This window comes from Daphnia pulex, chromosome 5 (genome assembly GCF_021134715.1).
Source record: "Daphnia pulex isolate KAP4 chromosome 5, ASM2113471v1".
Lineage (NCBI taxonomy): Eukaryota > Metazoa > Arthropoda > Branchiopoda > Diplostraca > Daphniidae > Daphnia > Daphnia pulex.
In genome coordinates, this window is record NC_060021.1 from 3,977,234 (window position 1) to 4,000,083 (window position 22,850).

At 44.0% G+C, this 22,850-nt stretch overlaps 5 protein-coding genes across 10 annotated transcripts; 4 read left to right on the top strand and 1 right to left on the bottom strand.

Annotated features, from left to right (window-relative positions):
- Positions 1-4,112: 4,112 nt before the first annotated feature.
- LOC124194004 (alpha-aminoadipic semialdehyde synthase, mitochondrial-like) lies at positions 4,113-10,894 on the top strand. Its single transcript, XM_046588015.1, has 17 exons — positions 4,113-4,856; positions 4,925-5,239; positions 5,302-5,454; positions 5,560-5,727; positions 5,825-6,010; positions 6,083-6,263; positions 6,355-6,454; positions 6,534-6,776; positions 6,857-6,987; positions 7,085-7,575; positions 7,657-8,098; positions 8,187-8,505; positions 9,221-9,535; positions 9,655-10,186; positions 10,256-10,395; positions 10,462-10,729; positions 10,795-10,894. Exons 1-17 carry the CDS (start codon positions 4,737-4,739, stop codon positions 10,846-10,848), a joined length of 4,158 nt encoding a protein of 1,385 aa, XP_046443971.1. The 5' UTR covers positions 4,113-4,736; the 3' UTR covers positions 10,849-10,894.
- Positions 10,895-11,089: 195 nt separating this feature from the next.
- On the top strand, positions 11,090-12,510 carry LOC124194000 (enoyl-CoA hydratase domain-containing protein 3, mitochondrial-like). The gene is made up of 6 exons (XM_046588007.1): positions 11,090-11,311; positions 11,388-11,526; positions 11,588-11,686; positions 11,749-12,001; positions 12,170-12,284; positions 12,341-12,510. Exons 1-6 carry the CDS (start codon positions 11,148-11,150, stop codon positions 12,441-12,443), a joined length of 873 nt encoding a protein of 290 aa, XP_046443963.1. The 5' UTR covers positions 11,090-11,147; the 3' UTR covers positions 12,444-12,510.
- A 119-nt stretch (positions 12,511-12,629) lies between these two features.
- On the bottom strand, positions 12,630-13,477 carry LOC124194003 (60S ribosomal protein L30-like). Its single transcript, XM_046588014.1, has 4 exons — positions 13,383-13,477; positions 13,274-13,321; positions 12,976-13,121; positions 12,630-12,866 (listed from the first exon to the last, which is right to left on the bottom strand). Exons 2-4 carry the CDS (start codon positions 13,295-13,297, stop codon positions 12,680-12,682), a joined length of 357 nt encoding a protein of 118 aa, XP_046443970.1. The 5' UTR covers positions 13,298-13,321; positions 13,383-13,477; the 3' UTR covers positions 12,630-12,679.
- Positions 13,478-13,678: 201 nt separating this feature from the next.
- Positions 13,679-17,891, top strand: LOC124193999 (YTH domain-containing family protein 3-like). 3 transcript variants are annotated; one of them, XM_046588005.1, is made up of 9 exons: positions 13,709-14,194; positions 14,265-14,295; positions 14,361-14,431; positions 14,501-15,897; positions 15,995-16,067; positions 16,137-16,334; positions 16,396-16,689; positions 16,759-16,873; positions 16,934-17,891. In XM_046588005.1, exons 1-9 carry the CDS (start codon positions 14,171-14,173, stop codon positions 17,299-17,301), a joined length of 2,571 nt encoding a protein of 856 aa, XP_046443961.1. In that variant the 5' UTR covers positions 13,709-14,170; the 3' UTR covers positions 17,302-17,891. The 3 variants fall into 3 exon arrangements, with proteins under 3 accessions (XP_046443960.1, XP_046443961.1, XP_046443962.1); XM_046588006.1 differs by having other exon boundaries at positions 14,501-15,314; positions 15,375-15,897; positions 16,759-17,891; XM_046588004.1 differs by having other exon boundaries at positions 13,679-14,194; positions 16,759-17,891.
- An 88-nt stretch (positions 17,892-17,979) lies between these two features.
- LOC124194002 (ras-related protein Rab-5B-like) lies at positions 17,980-19,318 on the top strand. 4 transcript variants are annotated; one of them, XM_046588011.1, is made up of 8 exons: positions 17,981-18,108; positions 18,175-18,176; positions 18,246-18,320; positions 18,385-18,464; positions 18,535-18,587; positions 18,662-18,703; positions 18,768-18,881; positions 18,970-19,318. In XM_046588011.1, the coding sequence occupies exons 1-8, from the start codon at positions 18,045-18,047 to the stop codon at positions 19,128-19,130; spliced, it is 591 nt and encodes a 196-aa protein (XP_046443967.1). In that variant the 5' UTR covers positions 17,981-18,044; the 3' UTR covers positions 19,131-19,318. The 4 variants fall into 4 exon arrangements, with proteins under 4 accessions (XP_046443966.1, XP_046443967.1, XP_046443968.1 ...); XM_046588012.1 differs by having other exon boundaries at positions 17,993-18,108; positions 18,175-18,180; XM_046588010.1 differs by having other exon boundaries at positions 17,980-18,108; positions 18,175-18,320.
- Positions 19,319-22,850: the final 3,532 nt, after the last annotated feature.

Genomic DNA, 22,850 nt, shown 5'->3' on the forward strand with positions numbered 1-22,850 from the left:
GAAAAGAAGAAGAAGAGCAGGTAAAAGATTTCAAAAAAAAAGAAGAAGGTAGCACACCTTTAGGGGGTTAAATTTAATAAAAAAGAAAAGAACAAGGTGGGCGCTGTGTACAGGTAAAGCAATACTGTTTCTATCGTGTGTGTGTGTCTCTACATCCGGTTGAATTTATCCAAATTGAATTTTTTTTCGACCGAATTAGCGCAGGTGTTTTTCCCTAACCATTAAAAAAAAAACCAAGAAAAGGGAAAATGGAGTGAGTCATTGTTTTTCGGCCTTTGACGAATCAATTGCGCTCGACGGGCACAGCCGCGGCTTTTTTTCTTTCGAGCATTACGCAATGTGGAGCCCAATGGCCACGCAGTTACTATAAACCCGGTAAACAACATTGAATAGTGTTGATAGCAACAACCCAAAACACGCCAGGTAATAATGGGCCGTGTTCGACCTTAAAACAAAGTTACATTGGATAGGAAGCCCCCCCCCCAACGGGACCGATGGAAAGCGGATGAAACTGGTTGTCCATATTGTAGGAGTCTCAGACTATCTGTCATCTGATGCAAGAGAGAGAGAGAGACTATAGGGTTCAATATTTGACAGCGAGTCGTTGGCCGATTAGAAAGAAACGGTTGCCACTTGTGTCGAACCCCAGCACCAGGATTATTCGGGACATCCTTTTCGTTCGAAAAGGAAACGATGGGAATTGTCTGCAGACGCAAAGTAGATCGTGGATATCCGGCCGTCTCTTTCGTAACATTGCCCGCCCCAAGCGAAAAAAGTGTCTAATTTTTTCTGCAGTGTCTCAACAGGATGGAATTTCGCAATAGACTCCGTGATTTTGCCTACGGCGAGGAGTTAAACATTTGCTTTTTTTCTTAAGAGAAGAGAAAAAGAAAAATGTTGACGCAAAGAACTAGCGGGATAAACCCACGGACCGCCAGGTCAATAGTGTCCAGAGCCATTCCTGGTAGACAAGGTCCTCCCCTCTTTCATTTGACGTCAAATCTAATGGTCTCTTTGGGGAACAATTGAGAATAATAGCTTTTTTCGTGAATCCGGCCCCGAAGAAAAAGAAAAAGGGAAACGATAAATCGAACCGAACGCAATCGGCGTGTGGCGCTGACCCACTAACCGCGTTGGACGCCTTCAACTCGCACTTGTGTTGGCTTTACACACATATACACATGTCTTATATTATTCGGTCGGCCAGCAGTGCCGACTTGTAATGAGAAACAATTCTAACATTGGAGGGGGAAAATACAATCAGGCGATTTTTGGCTATTATTTGCGGGGTATCGCCCCTGGGCTCGATTCCCAGGACCGCAGAGACCCATTCACGCATAGTCATTGTACTACACGCACCAGTGTCTCTTCTAATGCGAACTAACCAAATCGGTTTCTGTGTGCTGTAGCTATATAGAAAGAGAGAGAGAGAGGACGTCTGCTGCTGCTTTGCATTGTGTGTGTGTGTGTGTGTGTGTTTGTGTGAGGAAGAGAAAGTTGTTTCCATGGTGCGGAGGCACATGTGTGATTTCGTGGAGGCAAGCTCATAGCATGGCATGGATGTGTCTCGAATAATATGCGCCGCTGGATAGGAAGTTGGAAGCAGCAACCGGTCGGACAATCACCTTTCTCTCCTTTTGCTGTTTTTTTTTTTCTATTTTTTGTTATTTCACGACCCTTTGAATTTAAGTTATTATTATTTAGTTGTTGTTGTTTTTTTTTAGATAAGAATCTGCGGGGGATTTGGACTTGGCCGTGTATAAATAAGGTCGTTATTGTTCTTAGTTTTTGTTTTGTTTTCGGGCGGGATGTTTAAATTTCTGCGCATTCATTCCGTTTTTATGAGAAGGAAAAAGGGGCCACATATTTTGAGGCAGGTGAGAGAATAATTCCTCTTGATTACTATCGTTTTAAATCGGGAGAGGGGAAAAAAAGTCACATTTAATGGGAGAAAGCTATTTTATGGCGGTTTTTTTTCACACAACCCGAATAGAATTCTTATTTGATCTTTGTGAAAATGTCGAGTTAAAAGAAGATGCGCGATATGCAAAATAGCCAGTCCCCCAAGAGACAAAAGAGAGAGAGAGAGTCGGATAGAGATCCAGCTTGTGCACAGTCAGACGAATGTTTGACGTTTTATAACAAGAAGAAGAAGAAGAAGAAGAAAAGTGAAAGCTTTTTTTCATGCAGTTCCCGGCCAACGTGAAATCTCCCCTACACACGCGGGACCTTTTCCCTTTTTTTTTTTTTTTTGCCTTTCTATTTTCTTTTTAAGGGAATTCTTCAATTTTTCAAACGCCGGCTATTCGGGAAAAAATACGAATTCGTAATGGAAAAAAAAGGTTCCCTCTGTCGCTTCTGTACACTTTTCCTTTTCATTATTTTTTAAGATTCGACGGAGACACGTCAGGTGACGTCACTGGGAACTTGTTTTTTTCCTTCAAATTATTTTGTGGTGGGAAAATTCAAATTTCGACTTGTGTGTTCGGAATAAAGAGCAATCGGGACAAGGTTGCTAATGGCTTCTGGCTCCTGATGAGCGACCCAAAAGAATTGCTCAATTTGTTTTAATTTAAAAAAAAAATCAAAATGGGAGTGGCCCATAATGGCCGCTTGTTTGCACAGCTCGCACTCGATCAGCTGATTTGGCATGACGTAATAGCAGCCGGCAGAATAAATATCCCGTGACACGCAATAACTATTAATGAGCGACGTGTGCTCTGGCATTTGGAACGTCGACACGCGGAAATGGAAAAACGAATAAAATCAAATCAAATCAAAATAAGCCGAGCGCGTGCCGGCAGAAATTTCTATATCAGACCACCGGGCGATCGCCCGTCTCCCCGTCGCATACCAACAAATGCGGAGGCGAGCGTTGGCAATCACGCGGCCGATAAGAGTCTACGATTTTGACAAACATCACGCGCTTCATTCGAAATAATCAGACCCAGAATGAATTATGATTTTCCATTCGCCAGGGCCGTTAATGAGCTCAAGCCCAACGGAATTCAAATGTTTCAAACATTTGCAATCGGCCTCAGCGGATTTACTTAATTTAATAACAACGAGAGCGTCACGCGGTAATCAAGCGCAAAACAATAACCAGCTGAGAACTTAACAAAAGGCCTCCCCACCAAGACCCACACCCATCGTGTTTGTTACCCGGCCTCAAGGCTGCGGCCTCATTTCCACTTTGAGAATTAAGAACTGCTGGGAGCCTCCACAATCAAGTTCAGCGTCCTGTGGCCTCAGATTGTGTGTCGTTTGCATATTGCAGAGAGAGAGAGAGAGAGAGAGAGAGAAAGACAACTTGTCATGCAACGGATATAAATGTTTGCAAATGGGCATATAAGACAGCTGCTGGCCATGAGAAGCGGCCGGAACAAGAGACCAAAGAAAAAAACGGACGTCCTTCGTTGTTGCTATTTCACTTGTTGTAGTAGACGCGAGTATAGTTTTTCAAGCTAAAATATTTGCATTGCAAGCGTCCAGCTGCTGCTGCTGTTGTTGGAAAAGGGCTTTTGTCACTCGACATCTCGCCTATATCCAAAAAGGCAAAAGTGGCGATGGCTGAAAATGATCAGCGACGACCTTCTCTGCAAGGGATCGATGCGAAAATATGCGAAAGTGGGTTACGGCGGGACGTATACCTCACGGGGACGAGTTTGAAATTTTTTTATTTTTTTTTCAAAAGTTTCAGATGCGCCGATTGTTATGTGTGTGTCCTTAGTTTTGCTCGTTTCTCTTGGCTGGCACCTGTTCTCGGTCTCCCTCGTGGCGAAAAGCAACGCCCAATAGAGCGAGAAAACATCGAGCCCCAATCTATTCGGGTTCACCTTGGAGAAGACAAAGCAATCATCGCGAATTGGATGATTTGCGACCACCTTGAACCTCTTTTCATTTTGCTTTTCTCTCCGGAGATTTCGCTGACCAGCTGATAAGAGAACAGCAGTAGCGATGTTTATTAGTTATCTGGACCAAAAAAATATTATGCCAAATATGAAACGTCATTTTTGAACAACCGCTGATTTATCGCCATCTGTTGCTGATTTTATCCGATGTTAGGATATGCGAAACATAGATGTCACTGTCGTTTGTATCAACTATCAATCGAACTTGTATTTTTTTTTAAACACTCGGGGGAATAAATTCAATTTTTGATTAGACTTTCCCCCCAAAATCAATTAATTTGTTGTTTATGCAAAATGTAACAGGCTGATAGTTTCTCTTGATTACGAGGCTGTCACCTTTAGGCAGCATCAATTTTTACGATGAGGTCAAGACTTTTGCACTTCAATTAGGTTTTCACCTTTTTTCAAGGACGTTGATCGAACCTTATTTAACATATACAATGTCCTCCACTTTCTCTTTCAGTGTGGAGCACCTCCCTACAACCGGCTAAACACATTTTCCTCCCGAAAAATTGAATTTCCCTGATTTTCATAGTCTCTTCAAATCTCTACAGGTCATTACATTAATTACTTTGTTTACAAGGCTGCTTGCCAAGAGGGACTTCTATAATTAACTTTTCCCCAGCACCCAAACACCCAACACCCTCATTTCTATCTCTAGGTATTCACTTCTGCATAGTTTGTTTCAGGTTAGCCACACACAGTGTATGTGTGGTCTTTTCTCTTAAGTGGTCGACCATTACCCCATTCTTTTCCTAGCAAGGACAATTTGCCTGTTTTGCTACCATTCCTTGTCCATAACACAGCACTTCTACCAAGAGCGCAATGCTTTTGTTGCTCCTTAATAGGCCTGCTCTAGAGGCTTCTCACCGTTTCCACAACCTCCTCAGGAATGGGGCCTCATTGGCCATTACTTCCAGATCTTACGCTGATGTCAGGGGAAAGGTATAATGTCTTGCAGCACACAAGTTATTGATTCAAGTGTTCTGATTCATGTTTCTGGCTGTTTGCAGATCCTGGCAATCAGGAGAGAGGATCAGTCAGTGTGGGAGCGAAGGGCTCCACTTTCACCCACCAATGTTCGCAAGCTAGTCAGGGCAGGAGTGAAGGTTCTTGTTCAACCCTCCAACAGAAGAGCTTACCCCATGCAAGCTTATGCAAATGCAGGGGCAATCATCCAGGAAGACATCGGAGAGGCACCCGTCATCGTCGGAGTCAAGCAAATCCCCATCGACTTTTTACTACCCAACAAGACCTATTGTTTCTTTTCCCACACAATCAAGGCTCAGGAAGCCAACATGCCTTTGCTGGACGCAATGTTGGAAAAGGTATCCCTCTTATTGATGTCCACGCAATTGTTTCCTTCGCTTCATTATTTCGTTTTCCGTAGAATATCCGACTGGTTGACTACGAGAAAATGATGGATGCAAACGGCCAGCGGGTTGTGGCTTTTGGCAAGTACGCCGGTGTGGCCGGCATGATCAATATTCTTCACGGTCTAGGTCTACGACTCTTGGCCCTCGGACACCACACCCCGTTCATGGTGAGGATTAGCATTTAAAAGATTCGCAGGTTTCTTTTTTGTAACACTTGTTCCAAAACTTGTTCCCTTTTCTCTCTCTCTCTCTCCCTCCAAACTCGTCATTAGCATATTGGGCCAGCGCACAACTATCGCAATTCGGGAATGGCTCGCCAAGCCGTTCGTGATGCTGGTTTTGAGATCGCTATAGGCATGTTGCCCAAATCCATCGGTCCTTTAACGTTTTGTTTCACTGGATCGGGCAATGTCTCGCAAGGCGCTCAAGAAATCTTCCAGGTAAATAATGTCTGTCTTAATTGCAACGGGAGGACTATTCTCACTCGCCCTCACGTTTCTTTATCCCCCCCTTTTACCACCCGGTTTGTTTTTGAAGGATTTGCCGCACGAGTACGTCCCCCCGGACATGTTGCAAAAGGTGGCCGATCACGGAGCCACGAACAAAATTTACGCCTGCGAAGTCAGCCGGCGCGATCATCTCATCCGCATCAAAGGCGGGCCTTTTGACGCCAAAGAGTACGACGAATATCCCAGCCGTTACATCTCCGTCTTCAGCAAAAAGGTGAAATCCGCACCAACCGTCCCAGTCTTTCAACAACAGCAACTAAAGTGCACCCCCTGCGTTTCTTGCTAGATTGCTCCTTACGCTTCGGTTATAATCAACGGAATCTATTGGGCGCCCAACTCGCCAAAGCTCATCACCATTCCGGATGCCAAAGTACTCATCCGCTCGGCTCAGAGTCACCTTCCTTGGGTGCAGACGTCACTCGGCTCACCACCTCTGCCGCACCGGCTTCTTGCCATTTGCGACATCAGTAAAATCAGATTTATTTATTTATTTATTCGCCATTTCACACGATAATGAGTTGGTTCCATTTGTTGCTGATTATGTTATTTAAATTCAAGGTGCCGACCCCGGAGGTTCGATCGAGTTTATGAACGAATGCACCACCATCGACAATCCGTTTTGCCTTTACGACGCCGAACAGCACAAGGACACCAACAGGTAAAACAAGAAAAGGGAAATCTCGTTTCGTTAGTCCAATTTCGAAATATTTGTTACATCATTCCTCCGTGTTTCATAGTTTCAAAGGCCCTGGAATTTTGGTCTGCTCCATCGACAACATGCCGACGCAGTTGCCCCGTGAAGCCACCGACTTTTTCGGCGATTTGTTGCTGCCACACGTGTTTGACGTTTTACAGTCGGACGCCACGAAACCCTTCGAGGAGCACAAATTCACCAACGTCATTGAAGGTGCCGTCATCACCAGCAACGGCAAACTCACCAAAAATTTCGAGTACATCCAGGACCTGAGGAACCAGCGAAAGTGGGTTTTTATCGTCGAAAGTCCGATTCGTTTCCAAGATGATTGTAATAATATATACTATTTTCTTTTTTAAATTCAAGCTTGGCAAAACACCGCATTCTCGGGGATTACGACGCTCAGACTAAGCGAGTGCTTTTGCTGGGCGCTGGCTACGTCTCGGCTCCTGTTGTCGAGTATTTAACGAGGTCCAACGACGTTGTCGTCCATGTTGGTAAATTGAAAGTTGTTTTAAATTTCATTTGAAGTCCAAGCACGACGTTGATGCTTTATTTAAAATTAAAAAAAAAAAAAAAAAAAAAAAAAAACAGCATCCGCACTGAGAGACGAAGCAGACACTTTGGCTCGTCGTTTCCCCCGCACCGAGCCCGTCCTTTTGAACGTCCAGGAGCGACCTGATTTGCTGCAGGAGCTGATCGGCAAAGCCGACGTGGTCGTCTCGCTTTTGCCCTATGCCCTGCATCCGCTTGTGGCCGAGCAGTGCATCGCCTCCAAGACCAACATGGTGACGGCCAGCTATCTCTCGCCGGCGATGAAGGAGTTGCACCAACGGGCCGTCGAGGCCGGAGTGTCAATCGTCAACGAAGTAGGCCTCGACCCGGGCATCGACCACTTGCTGGCTATGGAGTGTTTCGAAGAAGTTCACCAGGGCGGAGGCAAAGTCAAATCATTCGTTTCGTATTGCGGCGGACTCCCGGCTCCAGAATGCTCCGACAATCCGCTTCGCTATCGGTTCTCTTGGAGTCCACGCGGGGCTCTACTCAACACTGTGTCCAGCGGCCGTTTCCTCAAGGACGGCAAGGTCTGATTCATTAAATTTTTAAATTTTGGTTTGATTTTTGTTCATTGTGTCTATCTATTGATGTTGTTATTACTCCGGTAGGTTGTCGAGATTCCGGCCGGAGGTGCACTACTTGAAAAGGCTGAAAAGTTGGACTTTTTGCCCGGATTTGCCTTTGAAGGTTTCGCCAATCGCGACTCACTGGACTACGTTGACCATTATGGAATTCCGGAAGCACGCACCGTCTTTAGAGGCACGATCCGCTATGCTGGATACTCGGACCACATCCTAGGTCTAATCCAGCTTGGCCTCATCAGCCAGGAACCTCACCCGTGTCTGCATTCCGGTGGGCCAGACATCACTTGGAGGCAGTTTATGTGCAACCTGTTGGGCATCACCGACTACAACATCTTTTACGACAACCTGAAGAACCAATTATTTGAGCGGACCGGTCGCAATGCCAGCCGCATCAAGGCCATTGAAGATTTGGGATTGCTTTCTGAGGAATTGGTCGTTAAGTACGGCAATCCCATTGATACCATTAGTAAGTTGAATGCTTGTTATGCAATTACAATTTCAGCAGATTAAAAAGAAAACCAAAAAATGAGATAATATTGGTTCGTTTTGATTAGGTCAATATTTGGCAAAGCGATTGGCGTTGGGCCCAGCTGATCGCGATCTCGTGGTTTTACGGCACGAAGTCGAAATTTTGTGGCCGGATCAACGCCACGAATTACGGGGCATTAATTTGGTTTGTTACGGCCAATCCAGCAGCGCAGGCTACTCTGCAATGGCCCGCACCGTCGGTTACCCAGCTGCCATTGCCACCAAAATGTTGCTGGATGGTGAAATTCAACGCAAGGGCATGGTCTTGCCCTTCATCCAGGATATTTACAGGCCAATGCTGAAACGCCTCAAGGCTGAAGGCATTGTGGCCGAAGAAAAGTCCACTTGGATTTGAATCTCTCGTAATCTCTCGTAATTTTCTCGACTGGAAATTCTCTCTTTCCAGGAACAGTTAATACTCTTGCGACTAGGTTAAATTTAACTCATTTTAAAATCCCATTAGGATACTCTTTGATGATACCAGGGAAACTCTTTAGCAGGGATAAAATGCTTTAATTAGTTCTCGTTAACCCAGCGAACAAAAAAAAAAAAATCTTCCGATTTGGCGTTGCATGTCAGTTGGTCGGTATGTCACGACTCTGCTTCTTTCAATTGATATTTTATGAAATAAAAATGCACTAACTCATAGTTTATTAGACGAAGTGCCGTCTAACGGCACATTTGTTAGAAATGGCATCAAAATCTTGTTAATTTTTCTCCCCAATTTTGGATCAAAATTCAAACTCGTAAATACTAGGAAAGAATTTTGTTGTCTGTTCAATTCAATCATACTGTAATAACTGTACTCGTTAGGAAATATCTTTGAGCTCAATTGTATTCAATACATTTTCGTGGGAAATATTTCACTGGCTTCCTCTTCATTTAACTCTTGGTTTTGAATGAGAGAAAATTAAAAGTAAAAAAAAAAAAAAAGATGAAAAACACAAATTGAAATATTATATCGGGCAACGTTGGTGACTAGCAGTCGAAAAATGTCTGTCATCCAACGTGCTAGTCAGTTATTTTTAAATCGCAAATATTTTTCGTTTGTTTTGAAGAAATTTAGTTCAGCAGTGCCTGAGAAACCCATCGTTCTTGAAAGGGAAGGTGAAATAGCTTCTGTCAAAATTGATTCCAAGACTATCGAGCACTTGGAGCGGCTCTCATTGGTGGATTTCGCCAATCGTGAAGGCATTCGTCGATTAGAAGAAGCTATTCAGTTCGCCAATCAGATACATTCTGTAGATACATCGGCAGTGAAACCCTTGATAAATGTCCTATACGAAGAGTACATTCAATCACTGAGAGAAGATTGTGTGACTGAGGGTAATATCAGAGAAGAAATCCTCTCCAATGCTACTGTGACAGAAGAAGAGTATTTCTATGCCCCACCAGGCAACATCCCTCTTCCAGACAAAGATTGTTCCTACAAAAATTGAAGACCATGAACTTTAAAAAAATTGCCGATCACTGTGTCAAGCATAAGTTCCTTAGTCCAAATTTTGACAAATTTTCATTTCTTGGTGAAGCTCTGCAAAATAGGATTGAGCAAGAGTGGATCAGAAGCAATGTGACCCAAAATTCAAATGCCTTGCTCATTAATAGTGACTCTTTAAACCAAATAAATGTGGAACTTGTGCAGTTGTTCTTGGATGCCCAATCTCTCATGGGATCTAACAGTTCCCTTAGTCTAGCTAGCAAAACTTCTGTAAAGAAAACCTCCAAAGCAATTAAAGACGTGACGGCCATGGCGGACTTGATTGATGCCCTCCCGCAAACTCATCTCAATCTTTGCACTCTAACGCAGCCTGCTCTGAAAAATGACGAATTCATCCGCCTCCAGAAAACGAGGCTTCGCTGGTGGAAATCTTATCTTCAACAGCCCGTTCTTCTCAACACGACGGGCAGCGCATCTTTAGACGAAACGTTCGTGGAACAGAAGATTGAATTCGGCTCCCCAGCTCTGGGATCGGAACCTTTTGAAGTCTTAAAACTCTACAATCCCGCTGTGTTCGCTGATTTGCAGGTTTTGAATCTCATTTGTTATTCTTACTATTGTGTGTATGTGCTAATACCGATTGATTTTCTCTTTCAGTTGAATGAGGAGACGAAAAAGTCATTGATGGTCAAGTTTCAGCGGAAATCTTCTTGGCCGTGTTTGGTTACGTCCCAGGTGAAATTGGAGTTGGCCGTTTGTTTCTTTCTTACAGACGCTTATTTCACCCGAAATAAGGCGTAATTATTCAATTATGGGAAATTTAAAAATGTTTATTACTGACTAATGTTTTCCTCCGTTATTAGATCCGTGTTATCGCTGCATAAGGCTCTAGCTCCGTATGCTGTGGGCATTGTTGTTGAAGGCTCCCCTACACGAATGGCCGAATTAGAGGATCTTCGCCGCTTAATGAGTCTCGAATTCAAACAGTCAAGAATTCCGGTCTTGCCATTAAATGCTCCTTGGACGACGGCTCAATGCGACGCTAGAGGAATGCCTTATTTAATATTTCTGTCAGATTCGACTCTTGAGCAAGGGATATGCGGTCTTCGTAGCAGAGACAACACACTGCAGGTAGCGATATATAAAACAGTTTTGCGAATTTGAAGTACTGACGAGTCATTTCCACCTTATTATAGGAACAGGTGCACGTAAGCAATATAGTAGAAAGACTAAAAAAATTTCTGGTCTGATCATAACTTCACAATAGTGCTGAATACAAATAGAAGCAGAAATGGATTCGATCTCTCATTTTTATGAGCAATTATGCGCATGATGATTTATTTTCTCTTTTTCTATTACTACGAAAAAAAAACGAGAAATTGGGGCACTGCGCAGTCATGGCTGAGAGAATGTTACCTAATAAGTTCAAATACGTTGCTTTTTTGAACGCTAGATGACAAGACCAGCTAAGTTCTAGGACGCAATTCTGCTTTTCCCTTTCGGCGGCTTCCTATTTCTAGTAGGCTGTACCGTACGAAATGTAAACAAGATGACAATGGCGACGCGCCTATCTTATGCTCTTGGATCCATCAAAAATGTTCATAAATATTTTTTTTCATCTTTGGCCACTTCGCAGCCGGAAAGTTTAAATCTTGTAAATTTTTCGAATGAGAATGGAATATATAAAGTACAACTAAATTCTCCTAGAACTAGGTTGGTATTTTTATTATATCTCAGATTTGCATATGATAGTTTTAGTTGCTTTTATAATATTGTTTATGTTTAATAGGAATGCACTGTCTACTGAAATGCTGAATGAACTTCAAAGTATTTTCAAGGCAGTTAATGAAGCCAAAGGTGCTCGTTGTGTTCTTCTTTCTTCATCAGGGAGTAAAGTCTTCTCTGCTGGCCATAACTTAAAGGAATTGGTATTTGCAAACAATTATGCTGATATTTAATCATCAGAGTAACATTTGTTGATCATTATAGACAAATGAAACTCCTAAAACTCATCATGAATTAGTGTTCTCAACATGTACTAGTCTTATGAAACTCTTAATTGATTGCCCTATTCCTATCGTAGCTCAGGTAATGTAAAAGAAATTGGTTTTATTCACAGTGCTTTCTATGAATAACAAATATCTTGCAAGGTTGATGGAATAGCTGCTGCAGCTGGTTGTCAATTGGTAGCCATGTGTGATATTGTTGTGGCAAGTACCAATGCAACCTTCTCCACTCCAGGGATAAATTTGGGACTCTTTTGCTCAACACCAGGAGTGGCTGTCGCTAGGGCAATCCCAATGAAATTAGCATCTTACATGCTCTTTACTGGTCTTCCATTGTCAGCTGAAGAAGCTTTAAAGGCTGGCCTGGTTAGTAGAGTTGTACCAGCTGAAAATATAGGTTAGTTATTTTTTTTTAGTTATTTGATTGTCATAATTTTTTGTAGGAAGTTCATTTTACCAGTATCAGTAGGTTATAATTATACTTAAATGTTACATCCTTTCCTTAATCAGTGTTTATTACTACAGGTTATTTTTACTAATATAGAATACTCTGAAATATTTATAGAATTAGAAACCCAACAGGTTATTGAGAGTATCTGCAAGAAAAGTCTCCCTGTCATGCGTTTGGGTAAACAGTTTCTTCACCGGCAATTAAAAATGGATATCATGGAGGCATATAAGTATATAACTGAAGTACATGTTTAAAAATTATATCTAAGAATGTTTTTTTTAATAGGGAAGGAGAAAATGTAATGGTGGGTAATTTGCAGCTTAAAGATGCTCAAGAGGGCTTAAAAAGTTTTGCTGAAAAAAGAGAGCCAAAATATCAAGACCATTAGTTTTCTTCCTTTTTGTATAGTTTAAATAGTAACACTTTGCTTTTATTAAATTTCATTCCTGAAAGAAGTTTTGATTGTTGTCATTACAACATTTCACCATTCCTCTACAATGTCTTACTGTAGTATTTGTTAAAAAAAAACTTAAACCAAGAAATCTACACCATACTGACAGAACACACAGTGCACTTAGGTACAAATGTGTATTTCACATCATACAAGACAGAACTTTACATGTGTTACTGTCCTTGACCACCTTCACTGGCAGGCATAGACCTGATGATATCGGAATCTCCAGGATCAGTAATCGACATAGTGCAGACTCGGAAGTACTTTCCGCATGCTGTGCCCAGCTCAATGTTGTTGCCTGTGTAGTGATGAACACCAGTCTTGGCCAACATGGCGTAGTACTCAATCTCCGATTTCCTGTTAACAAAAATATTAAAATTAGCACAAGTTTAAAACTTCAAGGGATCAGCCACCCTATGGTTCTTAGACTCCATAGACAATTTTACTGCCTACTTCACAGTCTCACCTGAGTGGGGGAGTGTTGTTGGCGATTATCACCAGCTTGGATTTTCCTTGACGAAGCGTCTTCAGGGTTTGGCGGAGACCAAGGCAGAATTTGCCAGACTTCATCACCAAAGCAAGGCGAGAGTTGATGCTCTCAATAGCTTTTTTCTGTAGTCACATAAGAACGGTGTTACAATTTAATAAAAACTTAAAAAATTATCCCGACATTTCAACTTCTACACGTGGCTACTTGACGCCATTTTCTCCAATGCCAAGCCGGAAATTTAAGCAAGTTCTGCATACGCTAAATTGACTATTACCTGTTTCTTTTGGGCGGCCGACATTCTTCAGGTCTAGATGAATGGATTCTACATGAAAACAACATTTAGTAAAGTTGAAAAATAATTACATTAAATAGAAGAAGCTTACCCAAAGTAGCGTGATGGTACGACCGAGCCGCTGAGGCGAATGGAAAGACGAGACGGAAAGTACAGAAAAGGAGGAGTCTAATATAGAGGAAGAAGGCTGCGACTAATCAGTTTCCGGATGACAGAAGTAATTTTTCTATATTTTATTTCTTTTAATCTTTTCATTTACCTTTTATTTTTCAATACCAAATTTAAAAAAAAATTACTTAGAAAGGTAGTCAATGATTTAGATTTTTGGTAAAATGTTAAAAAATTTGACCGTGTGATCGTGAATCAATGCACTATGCTATCCAGTTCTTGCTTGTTTGAGGTTCCGGCAAGTGAAGAATGTTTCTGTGACTGACACAAGTTTCTCGTTTTCGGACGGTTGCTGAAACTGACTTTTGAAGCGCTGTATGTATAAGACGGGATTTTTCTCTACTAAAAAAAAGACAGAAAAAGAAGAACAGCCGCCATAGTTTTCTTGTACTCTTGTTCAGTTATCAACTTTTGGCCACGGAATTCTCTAATTCCTCTCGTTTTTGACCGTTCAAAGTCTTGCTGGTTGAAAAACCGGCTGAAAACATTGTTTGGTGAGACACTCGAGTGCCCCCTCCCCAAAATTATAGAGAATCCCGCGTTATTCACGCTCCCGATTCAGGGTTTCGTCGTATTCACGAAATACCCACTTACCGTGAATTCCCCCCAACACTCGTGTTTGTGACGTTTTGTGTTACTTTGTTGTGTTCTTCTCTGAAAAATCTTGGGTTAATTCCTTTTATTGAATTCCCTGTGCCATTTGGTTGTGTGATGTCAACGGGCGTGTCAGATCAGGTAAATTTAGTGAACAGTTTTCCTATTTGTTTTACTGCAGTTCATTAAGCTCATTCTTTCTGTCACCCAGCGGATGAGAGGCCAAGGAAGTCAACAACAAGGTGGATCTTTTATTGTCATGTAAAATTCATGTTCAGTAAACTAATATTTTCTTGTTGTCAAACAGTGAATGGTCCCAATAAGGATCAACTTAACGACCATGAAGACTTTTCATCTTGGAGGAATCAATCAATTCAGGTTGTTTGTTTGTGTCAGTGAGTTTTATTTGGCTTTTAACATTTACATTTTTCATTTTGAACTTTATAGAATTCGTACGTTTCCCCTACCGTAGCGACAACTGATCATTATCTATCGAGCTACTATGGGCCTTCATTCTCTTACCAACTGGACCATGGAGCTTGGTCCAGCAATTCTGCCACGGGAACAGGTGATATGCCCTTTTTGGGTGGATATGGAGCCCCTTCCCATCAGGCTCAGCACCTTCACCAGCAAGACCCATATGGAATTGATGGCATGTTTGGCCCTAGTGGAAGTTTCAGCAATTTTGGTGGCCAGCCGGCTTTCGGTGGCGGCTATGGTGTCGGTGCAGAATACTCGACATGGGATCGTAAAGCGGCCCATTACGACGACTACTATCAAACAGGAAGAACTGCCGATCATCAAACAGCCTACGCTTCATCGGCCCCTTCGACTGGCCGACAGGAGGAATCCTCGTCATCTCCGGGTGTGAAGCAAGTAGAACAAGTTATGCAAGGACTGTCGCTTGAGACAGCTAAACCTGTTCAACAGGAACTGCAGCAACAGCAGTCTCAGCAACCGAAGAAGCTGACTTGGGCTTCAATCGCCAGCCAGCCAGCCAAGCCACAACTGACAACCAAGAAAAAGTCAATGGTTCCGCCGCCTATGGTAACACCACGAACTCCAAGTTTGGATATTGGCACTTGGGAAAACAAGAACGGCGGTGGAGTTAATCCACCCAGTTCAGCATCATCAGCTTCTCTTCAGCATCAGGCCCTTGCCATCCCCTCTACTGTTCAACCAACACCAGTCTCGACTGTTCAGCAACCGGTTTCAGTTCCGTCAAAATCGGTAGGACAACCACATCTGCCATCTCAGCAACATCAACAACAACAACATCAACAACATCAACAACAACAACATCAACAACAACAACATCAACAACAACAACATCATCATCATCATCATGCTCAACAGCAACAACAATATCAGCAGCAAATTCAGCAGCAGAGTCAACATAATCATCATCAACAGCAGCAACAGCCACAACAACAACAACAGCAACAGCAGCAGGGCAACCAACATCAGCAACAACACCAACAAGTTAATCATCAAATACAACCGCAACCACGCCCAACACGACCTACTCCATCTCCTGCTCCAGCCCAACCCGTTGGGCATCAACAGCCGGTTGCGGTAACTCCGCCTAAAACGGCTGCTGCCCAATTGGTTGTTGCGCCGACCGCTGCTCCACCAGCACCACCGACCCAAGCCAATCCAGTGTTGGAAGAGTTGCAATCAAAACACATTTACAATCCAAAAGAGTTTGATTTGTCGGCCAAGAATGCACGTTTCTTTGTCATCAAATCATATTCAGAAGATGACATTCATCGATCCATCAAATATGAAATCTGGTGTTCAACAGAACATGGCAACAAGCGACTTGACGCCGCCTTCCGTGAAAGGTTTTGTCCATTTTCTTGATACTCATAATTTTCGTTTTTATTTTGGTGTTCAAGTACCATTCATATTCATTTTCATATTATATATATATTTTTTCAGAGATGGAAAGGGTCCAGTGTATTTGTACTTTTCCGTCAACGGATCCGGACATTTCTGTGGCATGGCTGAAATGGTGAATTTGGCTACAGCTAAACTTATAGAACAATTTGAAATGACCAGTAGCTTTTGTTTTGTTTCTTAGACGTCGGCAGTGGACATGTCGTCGACCTTATCGGTGTGGTCCCAAGACAAATGGCGTGGTCAGTTCACCGTCAAATGGATTTATGTTAAAGACGTGCCTAATGCTGCGTTGCGCCACATTCGGTTGGAAAACAACGAGAACAAGCCCGTTACCAATTCACGCGATACCCAAGAGGTTCCCGTTGAAAAGGGTCGTCAGGTAATAACCAAACTCCATTTGGAATCTCCAGTTCTAAAGAATATTACTATTTTTCAACTAGGTGTTGAAGATCCTCCATTCATACCGCCACGCAACGTCCATTTTCGACGATTTTAGCCACTACGAGAAACGTCAAGCAGAGGAAGATCAGCGAAAAACAACAGCGCCCGTGTCCCCATCTGGTGGTCACAGCAGTGGCAACGATTACGAAAACGAAAGGGCCCCGCCACAACGAGAACGGGAACCATATAATAGGCCTCAGTCTGATCGTCGCGATCGCGAAGGATTCGATCGTGCACCTGCGGATCCGAGAGATTTTCGTGGTAGAAGTGATCGTTCCGGATACGATTACAGGGTAATATTCATTACGTCATTAATTTGGTTTTTGTTTGATAACTAGTTATAATTAACACAACAAAACTAGGATCGGGATGGATATAATATGCGCGATAGAGACAATCGTGGTAGTAACACGAGAGACGGACCGGGAGGATATCGTCCATCAGATCGTGATCGTGATAGCCAACTTTATCGTGGTGGTGATCGTGGAGTTGATCGTGGAGGAGATCGTGGAGGAGATCGTGGAGGAGATCGTGGAGGAGATCGTGGAGTTGATCGTGGAGTTGATCGTGGAGGAGATCGTGGAGGAGATCGTGGAGTTGATCGTGGAGGAGATCGTGGAGGAGATCGTGGAGGAGATCGTGGAGGAGATCGTGGAGGAGATCGTGGAGGAGATCGCGGAGGAGATCGCGGAGGAGATCGCGGAGGAGATCGCGGAGGAGATCGCGGAGTTGATCGTGGAGTTGATCGTGGAGTAGATCGTGGAGTTGATCGTGGAGTTGATCGTGGAGTTGATCGTGGAGTTGATCGTGGAGTTGATCGTGGAGTTGATCGTGGAGTTGATCGTGGAGGATTGTCTGGTAGAGGTGGAAACATGCGAGAGAATATTTCTCGCCCACGCCACTAAAGATGTGATCCGGGAAAAGACTGTGGGACAAGTGTAAGAACAATCTTTACAAACAAAAGTAAATAAAAAAAAAAGGTGGGGAGGGGATAAAGAACTTTTTGTGTTCACCTTCTCGACTTGGGAGGGTGTGTGTGTGTTTACCTTCTTTTTGTCTTCTTAATCCAACACATCTAAATGTGAACACTTCGAACAGTAAACAATCAAGAACTAAACAGTAAGGAACACTGTGGTGGCTTAAAAAGTGAGTGATCATGAGTGCTCATCAAGAACAACTGGAGTGAATTTGAATCCAGAAGTGTTATTTAAAAAGAATAAAAGATCAAGCAAGTCGTCTCTGCAACTTCAAGATGGACATGTCAATCCCTTTCAATGGAAAGAACAACATATGTTTAACCAATTTTTAGTTATTCAACATTTTTGTCCTTGGTGTCAAAAGATGTGTTATTATGTCCATCTTAAGAAATGCGTCGAAAAATTCTCTGCAGACACCTGAACTGTTGTGTGTTCTTCTCCTTTAATGTGTTTGGATTCTTTATAACCTGATGGTTGCTGCTTCAAAAAGGCATTATTACATACACGACTAAAATATTCATGGGAAATTTCCTGGTTGCTTAAACCCATATTTAGTTGCTTAAACGTTTTTTTGTATTGGCTGTCAATACTTTCTTCATTTGACAGATCACCGTTTTTGTTTCTCTAGTTACTATTTTATTTTGATATTTATCGTTTTATTAGACATTGAAATGGAGGAAAGTTTGGTTACAAATAACAATATTGAAGCTAAAATCGTTATTCTAGGAGAACAAAGTGAGTTTAATTATCTCAAACTGACGTAGTTTTTCTGTTTTAATATAGCTCTTGAATCATAAAAAGACGTAGGTAAGACAAGTTTTGTCGTCGTATTCAATCCTGATGGTAATAACCAAGATAGAAAAAAATTGAAGTGTGTCAGCTCAACAATAGGTGCATCTTTTGTCACTTGCAGAGTGAGAGTCAAAGATAAATCAGTCAGAATGCAGGTGGGTGTATATTACAGCAATAAGCAGTAAAAGTGCTCTGTACAAGTTCTGATTAATATTGTAGATATGGGACACGGCTGGTCAAGAGCGATACAAGTCAATGGCTCCACTCTACTACAGGAAAGCGAATGCAGCAGTTGTCCTGTAAGTCTTATTTAAGCAAATTTAAGTTCAGTATGCATATAAAAAATTATGTTTGGAATTTTTCAAACAGTTATGATGTCAGTGCATCATGCTCCTTTAAGGCAGCTCAATTATGGGTTAAAGGTCAGTTCTTCATTTTTAAAAAATGACTTATCAAAATGTGGGACTGAGTTGTAATAATCATCAAAATATTGCAGAGCTTAAGCGTAATGTGGAAACTCCTGTACTAATACTGTTGGGTGAGAGCTTGTATCATTGAGTTTATTATGAAATTTAATGAAGAACTTATTGATTTCCTAATAGTTGGCAATAAAGCTGACCTTTGTGACCAGAGAATGATATCTTATGAACAAGGATACGAGTACGCGTCTACTGTCGGTGCGTTATTTTGCGAAACTTCTGCCATCATGGATAAAGGTAACATGTAAATAAGATTGACATCAGCCGAAACCTGAAACATTATTCTTGATAAATGCAAATTTTTCGTTGAATGTGAAATTTACAGGTGTGACGCAGGCATTCGGCCTGCTTGCCAAAAGCCTCATCGAATACGAACGAGAGCATTCAAATTTCCAGTACAAGTTTAAAGCGGACTATGTCAATCTGCATGAAATGAGTTGCTCATCGTCTTCGTCTAATGAAAAATTTCCCTCGTCGTGCTGTTAAACCCAAAGCGGGGCATTGTGAATTATTCAGCGAGCATAATTATGGAATTTAGTCGCCATATTCAGTCATCTCGATTACGTGCAACTCAAGATTCTCTCTCTCTACCTCAAAAATCTGTATGATCCTTTCAATCCATTTTGATCCTTGTTTGATCCTTTGTTAACATGAATAAACATCATAGTATTAAACTATTTTTTTACTTGACCTTTATCCTTCCCTTGTTTTGATCGATAACTAAAAATCGTGATGTTTCTTTTCCATCCACACCCTCCCCGATAAAAATAAATAAAATCCTTTCGAGAAACAACAAATAAAACTGAAAAACCACACCCACTTCGAAAAAAAAAATTTATTCATGTCATGCGCATTATTATCTCTTGCATCAGTCATCAATTGAGTAGTTGGACCAGGGGTAGTCTTGTCTTCCGTTTAATTGGTGACGAACCCACCCGCTCAGCCCTCGTCACCCACGGGGGTCGGACCTATTGCCATGCCGGTCCGACAGGGCAATAGTATGACGCGCCGTTTGGCTCACTACCTCTGGCTGACTTTGAAATACCGTGGCGCCACCTAGTGAGCGTATGTGTAACTACCGGTATGGGGATGCTCCTACTACACACTACACGGTGGCTGGTGTAGTGTAGTGGATGGTAGTGTAGTTTGGTGTAGTATGGTAAAATCCCGATTACACTTGCCTGGTCTCCCATATAGTGTAGTGTATGGCGTAGTGTAGTGTAGCATAGTGTAGTGAAACCGGTTTTTTTTTAAATTTTCTGACTTCTGATATACAGTAGTGTATGGAGTAGTGTAGTATAGTATAGTATAGTGAAAACGGGTCTTTCTACAAATTTGTCCTTCCCCTGATATAGTGTAGTGTAGTGTAGCGTAGTATAGTTACATAGGAACTTCAGCTCTCTGACCTGATATATAGTGAAGTCTAGTTTTATTAAGCATAACAGGCAGCCGTTAACTATTAACTTATCTGTCAAGTACTGTACAGAACTATGATCAATTTCTGATCAAATTTTGGCTATTCGATTTTTCATCACTGTAAGTCCGTAACGTATCAAATAGTAGGCTAGGCTACAGTGTAAAGATTGTGCAGTTTATCAAAAAGCTGAACTTCGAAGCCTGTTGCGAGGCCGTGGCTAGTAGATGTATCGCACCAATTAAGTTTGTTAAGTTTATATCTTTGAACCGTTCATTTTCCACTGCAGTCGTTTCCCTATTCCAACGTTATAATACCGACACCTACAGTCCCCTCCATAAGTATGGGATCACCCCGCGCCGTTCCATAAGGCGGCGTGTATTTTTCATATGGGTTTTTCGGGTGGCAAAAATCGAAAAAATGACATAAATTCACCAAACTTGGGATTTATGTCATTTTACATCTTTTCTATTGTCTGAATTTTTTTCAGATTTTTTCCCCTAATTTTTATGCCTTATAATATTTATTTCACTTGTTAAAACCATTTTTTAATTACAGGATGTGTAAATCAATGTCTAATACACCATTTCAAGTCTATTGAATCAATAAATTTATAGAGCAAATCATGAACAAAAAGTTTTTGAAAAACGCACATCACAGCACTTGAATTTTTAAAAATTATTCAAGTTATTTGAGTTCTTTTGTCAGAGCACGCCAGTGCATGCCAGTTCACGCCAGAGCACGCCAATGCACGCCAGTGCACGCCAGAGCACGCCAGTGCACGCCAGAGTACGCCAGTGCACGCCAATGCACGCCAAAGCAGGCAAATGCACGCCAGTGCACGCCAGAGCACGACAGAGCACGACAGAGCAAGACAGAGCACGCCAGAGCACGCCAGTGCACGCCAGAGCACGCCAGAGCACGCCAGTGCATGCCAGAGCACGCCAGTGCACGCCAATGCACGCCAGTGCACGCCAATGCATGCCAGTGCACGCCACTGCACGCAAAAGCACGCAAATGCACGCCAGTGCACGCCAGTGCATTCCAGAGCAGGCAAATGCACGCCAGTGCACGCCAGAGCACGCAAGAGCACGACAGAGCAAGACAGAGCACGCCAGAGCACGCCAGTGCAAGCCAGTTTACGCCAGAGCACGCCCTTGCACGCCAGTGCACGCCAGTGCACGCCAGTGCACGCCAGCGCACGCCAGTGCATGCCAGTGCACGCCAGTGCACGCTATAGCACGCCAGAGCACGCCAGTGCACGTCAGTGCACGCCAGAGCATGCCAAAGCACGCCAGAGGACGCCAGAGCACGCCAGAGCACGCCAAAGCACGCCAAAGCACGCCAGAGCACGCCAGTGCAAGCCAGTTTACGCCAGAGCACGCCCTTGCACGCCAATGAACGCCCGTGCACGCCAATGCACGTTAGTGCACGCCAGAGCACGCCATTGCACGCCAATGCACGCCAGTGCACGCCAGAGCACGCCAGTGCACGCCAGAGCACGCCAGTGCACGCCAATGCACGCCAAAGCACGCCAATGCACGCCAGTGCACGCCACTGCATGCCAGAGCACGCCAGTGCACGCCAATGCACGCCAAAGCACGCCAATGCACGCCAGTGCACGCCAGAGCACGTCAGTTCACGCCAGAGCACGCCAAAGCACGCCAGAGCACGCCAGAGCACACCAGAGCACGCCAAAGCACGCTAGTGCATTCCAGAGCACGCCATTGCACGCCAATGCACGCCAGTGCACGCCAGAGCACGTCAGTTCACGCCAGAGCACGCCAAAGCACGCCAGAGCACGCCAGAGCACACCAGAGCACGCCAAAGCACGCTAGTGCATGCCAGAGCACGCCATTGCACGCCCATGCACGCCAGTGCACGCCAGAGCACGCCAGTGCACGCCAGAGCACGTCAGTTCACGCCAATGCACGCCAGTGCACTCCAGAGTACGCCAGTGCACGCCAATGCACGCCAGAGCACGCCAATGCACGCCAGTGCACGCCAGAGCACGCCAGTGCACGCCAATGCACGCCAGAGCACGCCAATGCACGCCAGTGAACGCCAATGCACGCCAGAGCACGCTAATGCACGCCAATGCACGCCAGTGCACGCAAGAGCATGCCAGAGCACGCCAGAGCACGCCAGAACACGCCAATGCACGCCAGTGCACGCCAGTGCACGCCAGAGCACGCAAGTGCACGCCAGTGCACGTCAGAGAACTTCCGTGCACGCCAATGCACTTCAGAGCACGCCAATGCACGTTAGTGCACGCCAGAACGCCAGAGCACGCCAGAGCACGCCAGAGCACGCCAGAGCACGCCAGAGCACGTCAGAGCACGTCAGAGCACGCAGGTGCACGCCAATGCACGCCAGAGCTCGCCAATGCACGCCAGTGCACGTCAGTGCACACCAGAGCACACCAGAGCACGCCAGTGCACGTCAGTGCACGCAAGAGCACGCCAGAGCACGCCAGAGCATGCCAGAGCACGCCAGTGCATGCCAGTGCACGCCAATGCACGCCAGATCACGCCACAGCACGCCACAGCACGCCAGTGCACGCCAGAGCACGCCCGTGCACGCCAATGCACACAAGTGCACGACAGAGCACGCTAGAGCACGCCAGAGCATGCCAGAGCACGCCAGTGCACGCCAACGCTCTGGCGTGCTCGCACGCCAGAGCACGCCCGTGCACGCCAATGCACGTTAGTGCACGCCAGAACACGCCAGAGCACGCCAGTGCACGTAAGTGCACGCCAGAGCACGCCAGAGCACGCCAGAGCACGCCAGAG